At 43.4% G+C, this 15,192-nt stretch overlaps 1 protein-coding gene across 1 annotated transcript in view; it reads left to right on the top strand.

Moving 5' to 3' along the window:
* Positions 1 to 3,099: 3,099 nt before the first annotated feature.
* GPC6 (glypican 6) overlaps positions 3,100 to 15,192 on the top strand; it is a 1,082,024-nt gene continuing 1,069,931 nt past the window's right edge. Inside the window, exon 1 of the mRNA XM_080798519.1 lies at positions 3,100 to 3,788. Within this exon, the coding sequence (XP_080654645.1) occupies positions 3,629 to 3,788 (160 nt within the window). The 5' untranslated portion in view covers positions 3,100 to 3,628. The remainder of the gene's footprint in view (positions 3,789 to 15,192) is intronic.

The raw sequence follows: 15,192 nt of genomic DNA, 5'->3' as shown, positions 1-15,192 counted from the left end.
AAAAAAAAAAAAAAAAAGACCTTTCTGCTTCTATAGTTCTTGCCTTTAACCAGGAACAATAATGTCCATCAGAAATTTCCTTACCTCTCATAGGCCAGAAATGGATCTTAGGCCCACTCTTGCACTGTTTAATAGAAAAGGGAAAGGACTGCCGTGCTCAGGCCAAATGTGATTCACCCCTGGTGAAATGCCCTGGTACAACACCCCCAGATACAATCAGATTTAGGGTAGGAAGAAAGAGCCCTTGACCATGAAGTAGATCATGGGCTGCTCTGCTTGTCTATTAACTATGGCTGCTCCTTAAGACTTAGTCTTTTTCCCTCTGCACTCAAATTCTCTGAGACTCCATTCACCTTATGCCCAGAAGGGGTTCAGAAAAACAACTGGGATGTAAAAATGGTGTATACACAAGAATCTCACTGTCCTAATAAATATATTTCCCCAGTGAGACTCACATTTTTAAAATAAGTCTTCATAATTATTCTGTATACGTGTGTATGTGTCTTGAACCAAAGATCAAATCATGCAAATCTTTTCTGCAACATTTACCTTCACCTTCTTTCTACTCACTATCCTATTCTGGTAGCAATCTCTTGAAACCTTTACCACGATAGCTGAACTCTATGTGTTTCTCTTTCTTACCTTTCTCTTGCTTCTATGTGCTTGTTTCCTCTGGTTTATTTTTCTTCACTGTCCTAACCTTTTTTCCTATTACCTACAATATAAACACTACTGCTAGAGTTTGAGTCCTTTGGCTAAACTTTTTCTTTCTATCTAAAGTGAATGACGTCCCCTTAATATGAGCTCTCTTCTTTCTAGTCTCTTCTATGTACTTGCACGTCCTTTGGTGTTCCTTCCAATACCTCATGTAGGCTGTGCTGTGGCCCTTAGCTGGAGAGTTTGACTTTGCCCCTTACACCATTTCAAACAGTGCTGAATTACCCAACAAGTGGGCCAAATAGGGGTTGAGAGGATCAGTAAGGTAAGTTACTTAATTCTTTGGTCTGAGTGGAGTTCACGGAACTACTCTGCATTGTTTCACCCTCCTCATGGCATTAAAGTACTTTATTTATGCTTGATTAGGTTATTATTCTTTCCATATCCTAGCCTTGCCATAACTGTCAAGGTCATTTTATAAGTGTAGGAACTACATACAATAACCTAGTTCTGTATAGCTGCATTGAATGCTCATTAAATGCTTAATGATTCATTGATTTTTAAATAATTTAAACCACCTGTACTATGTTTTTACCCATTCTTCCTTCACCTCCAACATCCTTTTTATTGCATTATCTACTATATACTGCTAGGGCCAGGGTCAAGTAAAATGAGTTCCAGTAGGAGATGATAGGGTAGGTTACGTGTGTATTTATCCCCTCCTCAGGAGTGGTCAATGCCTATCACTCGGCAATGACAGAAACAGAAGTTTAAATGAAGTCATGTCAAATATCATGGAAATAATGACTTTGTTACAGCAATTTCTAATCATACCCATCTTATCCTTTTCCCACAAGGAATAGATTTTGTTATCATCCTGATTTCAGACTTTGAGGAAAACGAGTTCAGTGACTTCAGGTCACACAGCATGATATCATGAAGATAAAAACTGTGTGAAAATTTGGAGAGAAAAATGTGTATGTGACTGTTGTTTTCAGAAAGAAATGTTTAGCTATGGAGTTCTGAAGAGAACGTCAGTTTGTAAGCAAGTCAGCTTTATGTTTTTAAGCATTTCCATGGGTTAACGAGGTTGGATCTCATACTTGGGCCTCTTGTCAGTGGAGTAAGATGGGAAGAATTGATCAAAAGAGGAAGAAGATGTACCTAACATGTTGTGATGATTACAGAATGACTTCAATTTCATGAGTCATTCTGGTCATTAACAGCCATGTTTTTCTAAACATCAGCATGTGTGGCTTTATAAGGGAACCCCATACAACTGGATATTACCCTATAGTAATTTTTGAGTAATGTGGTGGCCTAAACACATTTGGCCGCAGAAGTGAGTAAGCAGTATCTTCGTCGTCTTCTTCTTCTTCTTTTTTTTTTTTTTTTTTGATTTAACTATCTTAGTAGTTGCAGAAGCTTTGGGTCTGCACACCAGTTTCTGCTTAGAGTTCATTAGCATAAGAAACTCAGTAAGAGATGAGTCTACCCTGAATTTTCATTTTTATTCAATTTCACAAAACTTGAGTGTCAGATGGGAAGAAAGTGAATAGATTCCCCAGCTGAGAATTCTGTTAACTTGGAAGAGAATGTTAAGCCCAGTGTGTGAGACTGGGGAGAGCGAAGGAAGAAGTCACTCTCCTCTCTCTCCAGTATCTTCCTTCATGCACCCCGCTGACCCCTGGTCTCTCATTTTCCCATTGCTTCCTTGTTGTGTTTCTTCTCCTTAGCTTTCCTGTTCCTCCACACACTAGAATTTAAGCCTAAGGATTTCTGATACAAGATTATGTAATATTTGAAATTAAAAAGGGTGAAATTTATGAGTCCCAAACCAAAAATTAAAAAATATAATAAAACGACTGGTGTCCGTGTGCACAAACTGTCTTTCGAAAATGAAAAAAAAAACAAAGCCAAACAGAAATGAGCCCATTAATTACAGCGATGATTGTGCTCTGAAAGTCAGGGGTTCCCCACATGTTTGTTTCTACGCGGGCTTTGTGTTTCAGTAGGTCACAAATTGTTGCCCCTATTTGGAGCAACAATTAGAATTGCTTGGTCCTTTAAGTCCACAAAAGCATAGTTTCATACCACATATGTTAGGAACTTCAAAGACTTTGCCTTTCTAGATCACTTACTTGAGTCATTAAAGGGAACGTTTCGGATCGGTCTGAAGGATGTGAAGGGAGTGAGAACACAGAACCGCTTCCTTTTTTCCCTCCTTCTTCTACCGAGTCGCGAGAGATCCAGTCCAGGTTTTGCCTTCGACTCTGCCTCTGAATTTCGGCTGTGCTCAGTGTAGCACGTTTCTCTCCCCTCCTTTCTCCTTCCCTCCAGCCTCCAGTGTCTGTCTCCGGGATTTCTCTCTTCCTATTTCGGGAGGACTTTCACAGGCTCCCTCAGCCTGTGTGAAGCCGAGGTTTCCCCTGGATCCCGTTTATCCCCAACACATACCTCCACGCACACGCGCCCCCAAGAACCCGCGCTCGCCCCGACACACACGCGCGCACACACACTCGCGCTCGCCCGTCCACCTCCCTCTCCGGGAGAGCCGGCGCGCGTTCCCACCTTCGCCGCACACTCGGGCGAGCCGAGCTCGCAGCGCTCTGCGATTCTGCGGCTCGGAAGTCGGATCGCAGCTCTGAACCCCCATGGTGGCTTTTTAAACATTTCTTTGCCTCCGCTCGCTCGTTTTTATTGCACCGCTCCCGGTCTGGGGGACTAGAGGAGCGAGGCGGCTGCTTTCCCAGCCAGCCCTGGTTGGCTTGCCATCCTCCATCTGGCTTATAAAAGTTTGCTGAGCGCAGTCCAGAGGGCTGCGCTGCTCGTCCCCTCGGCTGGCAGAAGGGGGTGACGCTGGGCAGCGGCAAGGAGCGCGCAGCGGGCTCTGGCGGGCTTTCGGCTCGAGGGGCAAGGTGAAGAGCGCACGGGCCCTGGGGTTTACCGAGCTGGATTTGCACGCTGCACCATGCCTTCTTGGATCGGAGCTGTGATTCTTTCCCTCTCCGGGCTGCTGCTGTCCCTCCCGGCCGGGGCGGAGGTGAAGGCTCGGAGCTGTGGCGAGGTCCGCCAGGCGTACGGTGCCAAGGGATTCAGCCTGGCGGACATCCCCTACCAGGAGATCGCAGGTAAGCGCGGGCGCGCGGCCCGGCAGGCTGCAGCCCTCGGCGGCCGCACGTCCCCCGGGCGACCGGGCGCCCTCCTTCTCCCCCCTGTTGCTGAGTTGTTGGTGTTCACTTTCTGCCAGGGCTGGCTCTCCCGGACGCCGGCGGATGCTCGGGCGGCTGCTCCCGCGGGGAAGGTGTGCGTCTCCGCTGCCTCATTGTGTGCACACGCGGGAGCGCCCGCCCTCCCTCTGCTCCGGCGCCCGTGCGCGCCCTTCGCTGTCGGGCCGGGCGGGCCGGGGAGCCCGGGACACCCGGGGGGCGGCCGTGGCGCGAGGGCACGTCGCCGAGCGGGGCACCCACCCCGCGCCTCCCGCTCAGGCAAACTTGGAAGAACTGCGGCCGCAGTTTGCCCAGCGCCACAGTCTGAGTGGCGCCTTCCCCACTCCCGCCCTCGCGCCGGCGGGGGCGGTGGAGAGACGCGGAGGGCTCCGCGCGCCGCTCGCTCCGCTCCGCTCTCCGGGTCCTTCCGGGAGGCAGAGCGCCCGGCGCCCGGGCCGGGGGGGACCCCCACCTTGGGGGTGGAGGGGGGGACCCGGCCTCCGGACGTCGGCAGTTCCGGGCTGGTTTGGGGAGTTCACGGGCTGCCAGTTTCGGGCTTGGGGCGGGCTTTCGCGTTACGGGTCCTCAGTGCTTCCCCGATTGCAGTTGGTCACTGGCGGTTCGGGGGACACCCCCGGCCGCCGGCGCGGAGCCCGGACCTGAGCGCGATCTCGCCCGCCCGCCTGCGCTCAGAAGCTGCGCCGACTGAAGCGGGCGGCTCACGGCTGGGTTTGTCCCGGGGTCCCCGGACCCCGCGTGCCGGGCCACTAGCATCTCGGCCCCGAGAGCTCGAGAGTCCCCACCCCCTTTCTCGGCGCCAGTGTGTGGGTAGCACTCGGTCTCCGGCAACTAGCGCAGCAACCCGAGTGCGCGTTTTCCGGCTCTTAGCTCCAACCGACGGGGAGCTTCTCCGGGGCTCTGTGAATGGAACGTGTCGGGAGAGATAATCCTGTGGCTGCGAGCGAGCACTGCTGAGCGGGGCACCGAGAGGCCGGGAGATGCTGCGAGGGCGCGGGCTGCTCAAACCCGGCCGTTGGAGTCCTCGGTGACCTCAGATGGTCAAATCAAAACGCTGCATTTCCACCGGCCTCTCTGCATTTCGCCAAAGAGCTGGCCGCCGAGTGAAGAGCTTTTTGCGGCTGTATCTTAAAACATCACAGTTTCGATATGTAATGTAATCGCTGTTTTATTACGGTTGAGCTACGAACTCCACAAGTGCAGGTTTTTACTTATACCGAAATGAACACATTTATAGACATTTAGGCACTGGGGGAAAAAAAAAAGCCTACACACACGGTCACCCCGCCGAGCATGCTACACAGGGAGCCTTTTTCCAATTCTGAGCCAGACGTAGCCGGTCTCTGGTGAGTCGGAGGCGGAACCTGTGGTGAATTATAAGACCACTTTTCTACCCCTGTCACTTCTTCTCCCTTTTCCAGAACTCCTTAATTTGTTAATCAGTGAATAGAGAGCTACTGCCCCCACAGCTCCTTAAGTTTCTTAACTCTCCTTCCCCTTTGTCTACTGTTATTTCATTCTTTTTAATTAATTGATAAGGATCAGCTTTGCTTTTTTCTCCTCCCCAAATCTCAGGGAATTCAACTTTTAAAAGGTTTTTATAGTATGGCTCACTTCTTCTAGGATCTTTTCCTCCTCTAATCTGGGCTCTTTCAAATTGTCTCTTTTAAACACAGATATTTCCCAGCATGATTTCAGATATGATATCTCAGAGAAGAAAATAGTTAAGTATTTTTAAATTGCTTCAGTACTCTTTAGTGGATTATGGGACCTCCAGGAGGCTGCACTTCATCTTGAGCGTGATGCAAATCTCCTTAATATCAAAATAAAGGTTTTCAGTGTAAATAGTTTCTGTACTCACCATTTACTTTACTGAAAACATTTCCAGTGGTTAAAATAAATTACAGTGTTCCCTAATTAGCTATTAAGTTCTAAAACGTGGGCTTTTGTTTAAGTCACTTTCTAGGACTAAGGGCACTGTTGACTTTGTCTTAACCCTGGTGTGCTTTGATGCTGGTGGAAATGATCAAGATACAGGTCATTGTGGGGTCAGAGGCACATCTGATAGGGAAGCAAATGAAGTAAAAGATAATTGTATACTAAATATATATATATATATACACACACACACATTCATATATATGTATGTGTGTGTATATATATGTAAATTTTTTTAAAGTGAACTACTCAATGCTACACATTGTTGGAATAATTACTTAGGAAATCTGTCCTATTATTAAATGAAAACACTCTTTGCATTTCATTATCTAGTGTATGGTGGTTATCCTTTCTTTAAACTCCCTTTTCATCCTTTGTGTTGTTTGGATTTTTAATGGTTTGCTTGAGAAATGGCATATGCCATTTTTCTGCCAGGGAACATGAATTTAAAGGAACTGCTGTTCATAATTTAGATTCATGCGGGCTGTTTCTAATTGAAAGATATTTGCAGGTAGCTTGCCTGGTAAAATAACTGAGAAGTAATAAGGACATTATGTTTCATCATGACATTATTCAAGTTTTACTCAGAACTCACAATTGTGAAATAGTGTTGCCCTTTTCTATTCTAGGATAAAAGGGAGTTCTTCAAACTCGATAGATGAGGGGCTGTGATGGGTAATATATAAAGTTATACTCTCAGAGAGTGCTTGGGAGGCCTTTAAGGGGCAGGTTGCGCCATTAATCTTCACTCAGTCCTGATCTTAAGCCATCCCAGGCAGATCAGATAGACTATCCGTCCTTGTTTGAAGGACCTCCAAAGGAGAAGACCCATGAGCCCCTCTCAGTCATCCATTCTAATATTTAGTAATTCTTGTGGTATCGAAATGTTTCCAGGTAACTAGCCCAAAGCCTTCCCAGTTTGCTTGCTTATTTTCTTCTGTTCCGTCTTCTGGGAAGATACTGAGCAGTGGATCATCAAGTTCTCTGTTAGGAATGTTATTTTGATCAAAGGTAGGTGTGAAACATTCTAGTCTTTTCTTTGAGCATCCGTAATATTATCTCATTTTCCAACCCAACTCATCTTGATGGCTCTAAACTTATAAGAGAACTTAACAACTGAAAAGAGTATCTGCTTGAAAGACTAGGCAATTCAGAGAGTGCTGTCTTATGCTTACCGAGCCTCTACACCTTGAGCTTTCTTGGAGTCATTAGTTATAACTCCTTGTAGCTGACTAGTGGTGACTTATTGGCCTCCATGCCCGCTTTTTTTCATCAGTTATGGAATGCAGCTGTAGTTAACAATCCCTTGTTCGGAAATTACAACGTGCCCAGCACCTGCTTAAAACCATTACCTGCTTCTAAAACATTAGACATTGTCTTATTGATGCCTTTTAATAATTTTGTAGATATCATCATAATCCCCATTTTATAGATGAAAAAACTGAGCAGCAAAGGGGCTGGAGTCATTAACTTGCCCAAGGATGACTCAGCAAGAAAGTGGTGAAGCTAGAATTCCAATTCAGGCATCCTGACTCCAGGTACTTGAGTCCTAGATTTAATCCTGCCCCCTGCCATTCTGTATTTGTTGATTGAATGCGTGCAAAATCAATTCTTTTTTCATCTACTAGGTACATAACCTGGTATTATCAATCACCATATGTATTCCCCCACAGTTTGTGCTGAATATTTTTCTATCTACTTGCAACATCTACAATTTTTTCAAAATCACTTTGAATTTGAAATTTGTGTTCTCAGGAACCAGCCATGCTACTATCGCTAAATTGTTAATCTCTTTATGTGTTTTCCTGATTTTTAAAAATTGTATCTCTAGCTATATAAAAGATGGAAATTAAAGAATATGTATTAGTATTTTTCAGTATACCAGGCCTACACGAATAATGGGTTAGTGCAACAAAGCTTGCTATGGGGAGTTATCATAAGGGTAGAGGGATAGAGGGAGGAAGTTTATTTTCATAGATTAGGAAAAAATAGAATTGTTTTCTCAGTATTTGTCCCTTTTTGTGTTTCTGGTGTTTTGAGAGCTGGGCTACAGGTGGATATTACAGCATTAAACTCTTTCCCATCTCTTGAATATGAATTTAGAGTATCTCAGTGATTCTAAAAATCTATCCCAAAATCAACTTACGAAAATATTCTCTTATACTCTGCTGATATACTAGTGACTTTTGTCAGTTCTTCTTTATTGCTTTCAAATTTCAGTAATGCTTCATTTTGCCTGATCTTTGTCCAACAGTCTTTTCCTTTCTTTGGTGGGTTTCTCAGGGAAACTGTCCTCCCTCTGTTCCCCCAGCAAACTAACTTATTTAATACATTTGCCATTAACACAATTTTTTTTCAATTGTCACATTAACATAAACAGAAAAACTGTGTTGGGTAAACTTTACTCTTTTATAGACATGTTAAATATCCTACTTCGAAATAAATTATTTAATTTACATTTAACTGTCTGCTTCATAGATTTGATTTCTTTGCCCTCTCTTCAGTTAGCTGATGTCTTTAAAATCCTTTCGAAGAACAGTGGGAGAGGTATAAATGAGTTAGCAAAACTTCAGTTTTTTAAAATAATTTGTCGAGTCACTAGATTTCTAAAAGAATCACATCCATTCCAGGTATCAAAGCAATCTAAAATCTGGGCTATTAGGAGTGCCACTTGTTATACTCTTGATTTGGGAATTAATTTTAGAATGATCCTTGCAAACAGAGCTATCTTAGCTGATTTAATTAGAGGATAGTATGTCATCATTGAGAACAAGAGTTCATTTGAGTTGAGTGATATACTTTTTGACATAAAACTCACCTCTTTTAACTGTACCACATGGTAATTGCTGGTGAGTAGAAATGTAGGCTGCTATCAAACGTGGTTTAAAATATACAGCATTATGTCCTTTAAGTATTATAGTATCAACATTGTATCATAATTTAGGTAAGAGCCTGACTAATGTTCTCTTATAATTATGGGTAAGTTTTATGAACACTTACAAAATACAAAATTATTGAGTCTTTTTAAACCAAATGACCTATGATTTAGTCACTAGATTTGTATAGACCTATGAGTTTAGGATAGAAATTGTTGTGAGGGAATTGCTGATAAAGTAGTTTATTAGCTTAATCTTATACTTTAGGCCTACCATAGTAACATATTTAAGATTATTTTTTAGCCCCCCTCCTTCACATCTTTCAAAAGACTTCTAGCAAGGCCAATGGTAGTGACAGTTTAAATAGAATAGTGAATATTTTTTTAAACTTGGTGCGTATATCTCCTTGCAGACCAGATTCTGCTCTATTAAATTCTTTACCTGGCATATTAGTTCTACTTAAAGTAGTTTCATAAGCTTCTTCAAAATTATTCAGTTTTAAGTTATGTACATGATCCTGTTTGAAAGTATAATTGTCTCCCTGGGATGCCATATTTGTAAATAAAAGGTTTCATAGCAGAAAGTCTTGGGTAAAGGTTTAAAAAATTCTAATAATCCTGAATGGAAGTATTTAAGAGTTTTTAATAACCTTGGATGAAAAATATTTTTCAAACAAATGTACCAAAGAAAAATAGAAATTTGATTCCATGTTTAGACATTATCCAGGTTACTGATTTATTTTTATAACTCATTCTCTACTTCCTTTAGGTGTTGTGTTTTTTTTTTTTCATTCATCCAATAAATATTTCTTATATACTTTCTATGTGTAATTTACTTTGCTAGGTGCAGTGTATAGGGCCTCAGTGGATTTTAATCCTAGCAGGGAAGTAGAAATTAAGGGCATCATTCTCAAGGAATGGCTGAGATGGAGGCAAGCATGAGGTACCTGACTCCATGAAAGCATCGAACAGAGCATCTGATCTAATCACAGCATCTGGGAATGGTTCCTTGAGGAAGAGCAATGGACCATGGGCTCTGGAGCGCGAGAGCATAGTTAGTACCTGTATGGTTAGAAGACCCTGAAAGCATGAGAGGACTTTTGGAACCTGGGTAAAATAGCGGTGGATGGAAGAAAGCCTGTGGGAGTATAGGAGAGCCTGCGGGCCAGATTAATACACTGTCCAAAGATGGCCCATGCATCATGGCCCAATGCAGGTTACCTATTCACTGCAAGTATGGACCCTTAGCTCTAAAACCTGTGGCGCTAAACTCTTTACACAACCAGTTGTTTTAAACATAGCCCATAGAAAATACACTTTTAACCATTTAGAGCCCGTCTCTTGTGTATCCTGCAAAACTGCATAAGGCCTGCTGGTCATGTATGGGATGAATCAGGGACCTAAAAAGAACTCCCAAGTTGCTGTGCTCTCCACCCTGTGGCTGAGCAGCATTTCGTAGCTACTTAATCCCCCTCTCCACTCCTGGGTGTTCCCTTCTGGTCCTGGCTCCTCTGTTATGTCTGCCAGGCCCCCAGCTAGGAGGGCCTTCCCCTCCCTCCCATGCGGCAGGCCTGTCAAGTTTCACCCAAACAAAGCTCTCCTGCTGCCCCCTCCCCTCCCGGTCCCGTCTCTTGCCTTAATCAGCCCTGAAATCCCTGGCGCTCACTGCAGAGACCTTGGCCTTCAGCCTACGGCAGTAAGACACTATTGAAGAAGTGTTCCAATCAGGACTGGACTGGATTTGAAATGTTACTTTGGTGGCTCTGGAGAGAATGGATTGCAGGGGAGCAGAAGCAGATACAGCAACAGGAGGAGATGTTAGCTTGACCTAGAGTGGTGACTGGAAATGGAATGAAGTAGAAAGCAGGATATATTTAGGAGCTACGAGAAAGACAAATACCAAATCCCATAGGATGTCACTTACCTGCAGCACTAAAAACCAAAATGAACAAACCAAACAGAACCCAGATTCATAGATGTAAATGACAGATTGGTAGTTGGCGCCGGGGAGGAGAGTTGGGGGGCGGGTGGGTGGGTAAAGGGGATTGAGCAGTACAAACATACATTATAAAATAAATCATGCGGATGTAACATAGTGCATGGAGAAAAGAGTCAAGAATATTTTATTAACTTTTATGGTGATGGATGGTAACTAGACTTACTGAGCTGATCATTTTGCAATGTACACAAAGGTCAGATCACTGTGTTGTGCACCTGAAACTAATATAATATTGTAGGTCAACTGTACTTCAGTTAAAGAAAAGAAATATTTAGGGGCGCGTGGGTGGCTCAGTGGGTTAAGCCTCTGCCTTTGGCTCAGGTCATGATCCCAGGGTCCTGGGATTGAGCCCTGCATTGGGCTCTCTACTCAGTGGGGAGCCTGCTTCCCTCTCTCTCTGCCTACTGGTGATCTCTGTCTGTCAAATAAATAAATAAAATCTTAAAAAAAAAGAAAAGAAATATTTAGAAGGTAAAATTGATACAACGAATAGACCACAAGTCAGGCAAAAGTGAATCATTGAATATCTACCCCGTGATGGACAATGACCATGAACCAGCGTCTATGTATGTGAAAGAGAGGGAGAGACCAAGGGAGAGAAACAAGCATCCCAGAAGCATTCATTGAGTTTACAAGGCCATGTAAATGGCTGACATAGTTTATATGTGCTTTTTAGTGCAGACGAAACTCAACATCATAAAACCAGCACGGCATTGTTAAGAGTATCCATGTGGCTGGGAGAAAGGGATTTCCCAGATAGGGCACAGTGAGATGTTAACTCTCAGAAAGTAAGGACTTACCAAAATACATATAATCAGCTGTGCCGTTTTGAAAGTTCAGTCAAATTTTTTTGTCCTATGGCAGCATAAAAACAAAACAAAACCCAAAACTTAAAATTTTTACCAAGATGAAGAATGAATTAAATTGTTACTTCACTCCCTGGTAGTTAAACAATGTTATGTCCTTGGCTTAAGTACCAAATACGTTACTGGTTGTAATGATAGGAATCACAAAATGAAGACTTGCTTTCACCTTGCTGAGAGGAAGAGGTAACATTTAATTGGGGCTGTATTATTCAGTGTTCTCTAATGAAACCAAGGTAGTAGGATGTATAGATATAGGTATATATATTAGGAGATTTATTCTTGGAATTGGCTCTGGATGGAGGCCGAGAAGCCCCATGACCTACAATATGCAAGCTGGAGACCCAGTAAAGTAGATGCTGAAGGCCTTAGGCGGGGTAGAGTACTGATATAAGTCTCAGAGTCTGAGTCTGGAGAACGAGCTCTCATGTCCCATTGTAGGAAAAGACAGATGTGCAAGCTAAAAAAAAACAGAATTTGTTGTTCTTCCACCTTTTTGTTCTATTTGGGTCTGGATAGATTGGATGGTGTTCCCTGCCACTGGTCACTCCTGCTACTAAATCAAATGCTAATCTCTTCCAGAAACATCCTCACAGACACACCCACAGATTATGTGGGTATACCTGCTATCTGGATATCCCTTAGGAAGGTCAAGTTGACATAGAAAATTAACCATATCGGGAACATTGACTGATGGGTAGCATTTGACAAAGAACCATGAAAGAAGAAGGCATTTGGGGTGGGGTTAAATTCGTAAGCAAAGTAGTACATGTGGAGGATACTACAGAAGGGGATGAATTAAGAATCTGTGAGACATAATATTAAACAAATAGGGTGGGTTGTATTTTTGATGGATCTTGAAAACCCTTGGTTTTATGTGGCAAGAAGTAGGTCATCATCCTAGGTTCTTGGCAGTCAAGTGACAAGAAGGAAGTATTGTTTTAGATGAGTCAAGCACTGTAATCAAGATGGAATAGATCATTAAAGGCCCAGGGGGATGGGAGGGGGATAGCCAGGGGGCTGATTTAGATACTAAAGCATGAGATGCCAAGGGCCAATATGAGGTTAAGTGGTGAGAAGAAGGGTGAATGAGGTCATCAGAAAAGAAACAACATTAAAAAGAAAAAAAAAAAAAGGTAAGAAAAAGCTTTACTCCTGCTACTTAGAAGTTCCAGGAAAAAGTGTTTCAAGAAGACAAGCCATTGAAACTCTTGCCTGAAATCGTCTATGTCATTTAAGATACTTCTGGCAGCTGGTCATAGAAAATCCTGCATTGGTTGGCATACCCACACAGGGAAAGCCTTCATCACCTAAGTTGCATCCCAGAACAGTTTTACGATTGAGAAAGTGGGATGTTCATACTATCAACTGTGTCCCAGATTCTCTCCATCTTCTGTTCTCTGCTGTCCTCATTCTACCAGGGAGCTCCATTATGGAGGCAAGACAGCTGCTGGAGTACTAAGAGTCAAAGCCACATTATGATGCCCAGAGGCACACAGTGGGGCTCTTTCTAATCATGTGTGTCTTCTCATTGATGAGACAGACTGTCAGAAGCCCCTTGGCGGATTTACCCACCCTCTCCTTCCAGAATTGCTTCCTGTACCCATGTCCCTAAGAGAAAGGAAAAAGGCCATGGTTGTTGACTTGGACTAGGCATGGTTACTCCCTCAGAGAGGGGCTGACGTCTTCCTTCCTTAAATATGTGGTCACTGCATTGCTTGGTAATCTTCATAAGAATCCCCCGGAATTGAAGGGTAATGGAGAAATTGAGAGTAACTACCCAGATTGTCTGAATTAATGAGGTAGTTGGCAACCTTGCTCATTACGTCCAGTGTTTCTCAACTCTGGCCAGAGGTGAGCCGACACATGTTTAGCAATTAGCCTTCAGGAGGGTAGGGTGTGGGGAGACCTGATCTGTAGCGTTTGCCAGTTTCTGTGGTTTAGAAATGTTCCCACCATGACAGATTTCAAGCTACTAACAGTTTAACAACCAGCTAACGAAATTCCTGAAAATTTACCCATTGGCTCTTCTGTGTTGGAAAGAGCCAGGGCTCTCCGGGAGTCATGTGAGATATTAAAATACAACACTTATACGTGGGTTCCATCTTTCAATATTCCAATTTAATTGGTCTGAGACAGGGCACTCTTTTTCCTTTCCTCCTCTCTCCCCTCTTCCCTTCCTTTCTTTTTCAGTTTTCCCGAGTACTTCCGATGTGCATCCAGGGAAGGGAACCCCTTAGCTAAAGCTAACTTCATAAACTGAAAACCTGATCCTGCATCAGGGTTACTGGAGGGCTTGTTAAACAGCAACGCCTGGGCCCCGCCCGCAAAGGTTCCGATTTAGTCCTTCTTAGGTGGGGTCTGTAATTTGCTTTTTTTTTTTTTTTTTTTAACAAGTTCTCAGGTGACCCTGATGCCCTTGGTCCAGGCACCATCTCTTGAGTCTCTGGGAGCCAAATTCTGAATGCATTTACTGTGTTTTTAAATACAGTTGTTTTTTTTTTTTTCCTCAGGGTAGACAGTCAGATTTGGGCAATGATTCCTGTTATTTCTCATCTTGATCATAGGTAAGAATCCTAACTGAGAAAGTGCCTCTATTTCAAATTGCACCCTCCTCCTCCCCTGTCGCCTCTGTCCTGTTTCAAATGCTTACTTTGGCCACTAGGGGGACTAAGGGAAAGAGAGTGGATCAGTTCAATCCACTGGTACCTCTGTGTGGAAGAAAAGGGACCCAAGTCAGCAGCAAGCGCACAGCGGCTGGACTAGGAGAGAACTTCAGCATGGCTCTAAAAGAAACTGGGAAATGTTTTCTGTGTCTTTTACTATAAGACCTACAAGATCCCCATTATTCTCTGTTAATATGGCAGGCTTCCTTTGGGAACATGACTTGTTTTTTTTGGGGGGGGGCTTCCTATTTAGAACATTTCTGGCGAAGAGTAATTCCATCTCCCCTCCCCCGCCCCAGCTGTTTTTCCTCCAGGAGGCTCTCCAGTGCAGATCTAGCCATTGTTTCCCTGACCTCTAGACTCTTATGCAAGGAGACTACATTTAGAGCTGGCCAGTCTTCATTTCATACACTTTTAGTTAAAGATGTAGCATAATACATTCAAGGCATGCACACCTGTGTTCTGTAGGCTTGATCTGCTAGTGTGTTTGCTCCTTATTACAGTTCTTGGATTTTTTGAGAAATTGACTTCCTCTCTTTGTGCCCCCAGGACAGTGGAGATTAGCAAGGGCCACTGATCCTCAGCTGAATTTTGGGGAACCAGAGGTGTTGCAGTGGGGTTGAGGCAAATATTTTCTATGTAAAGAAAACACGTGGAGGTCTTCTTTTTTAAAAAGATGAATAATTTTCAATTTGTATTTTCTTAATGGGTCAGCACAGCTCAAAGTCAACAGCGCTTTTGAAATGAACTTGAAAAAAGCCACTGTGCTTTTAGATATTACAGATATTTTTAAAGTGACAGGCCTTACCTTTTTCCTGGAAAAGTTAGAAAATACTTTAAACATACTCTAGCTGTTTGTTTATCCTATTTTCTTCCAAATTCCAATGAACTGGGAGTTTTTAAAACGTAAACAATACTAAAATGTGAAGTGGTTGACATATTTTTCCTTTATTTACAGCAAGAGGTT

Source organism: Martes martes (genome assembly GCF_963455335.1).
Source record: "Martes martes genome assembly, chromosome: 3".
NCBI classification, from domain to species: Eukaryota; Metazoa; Chordata; class Mammalia; order Carnivora; family Mustelidae; genus Martes; species Martes martes.
Note: the sequence above shows the minus strand (reverse complement) of the source record. Positions and strands in the feature narration are given on the sequence as shown.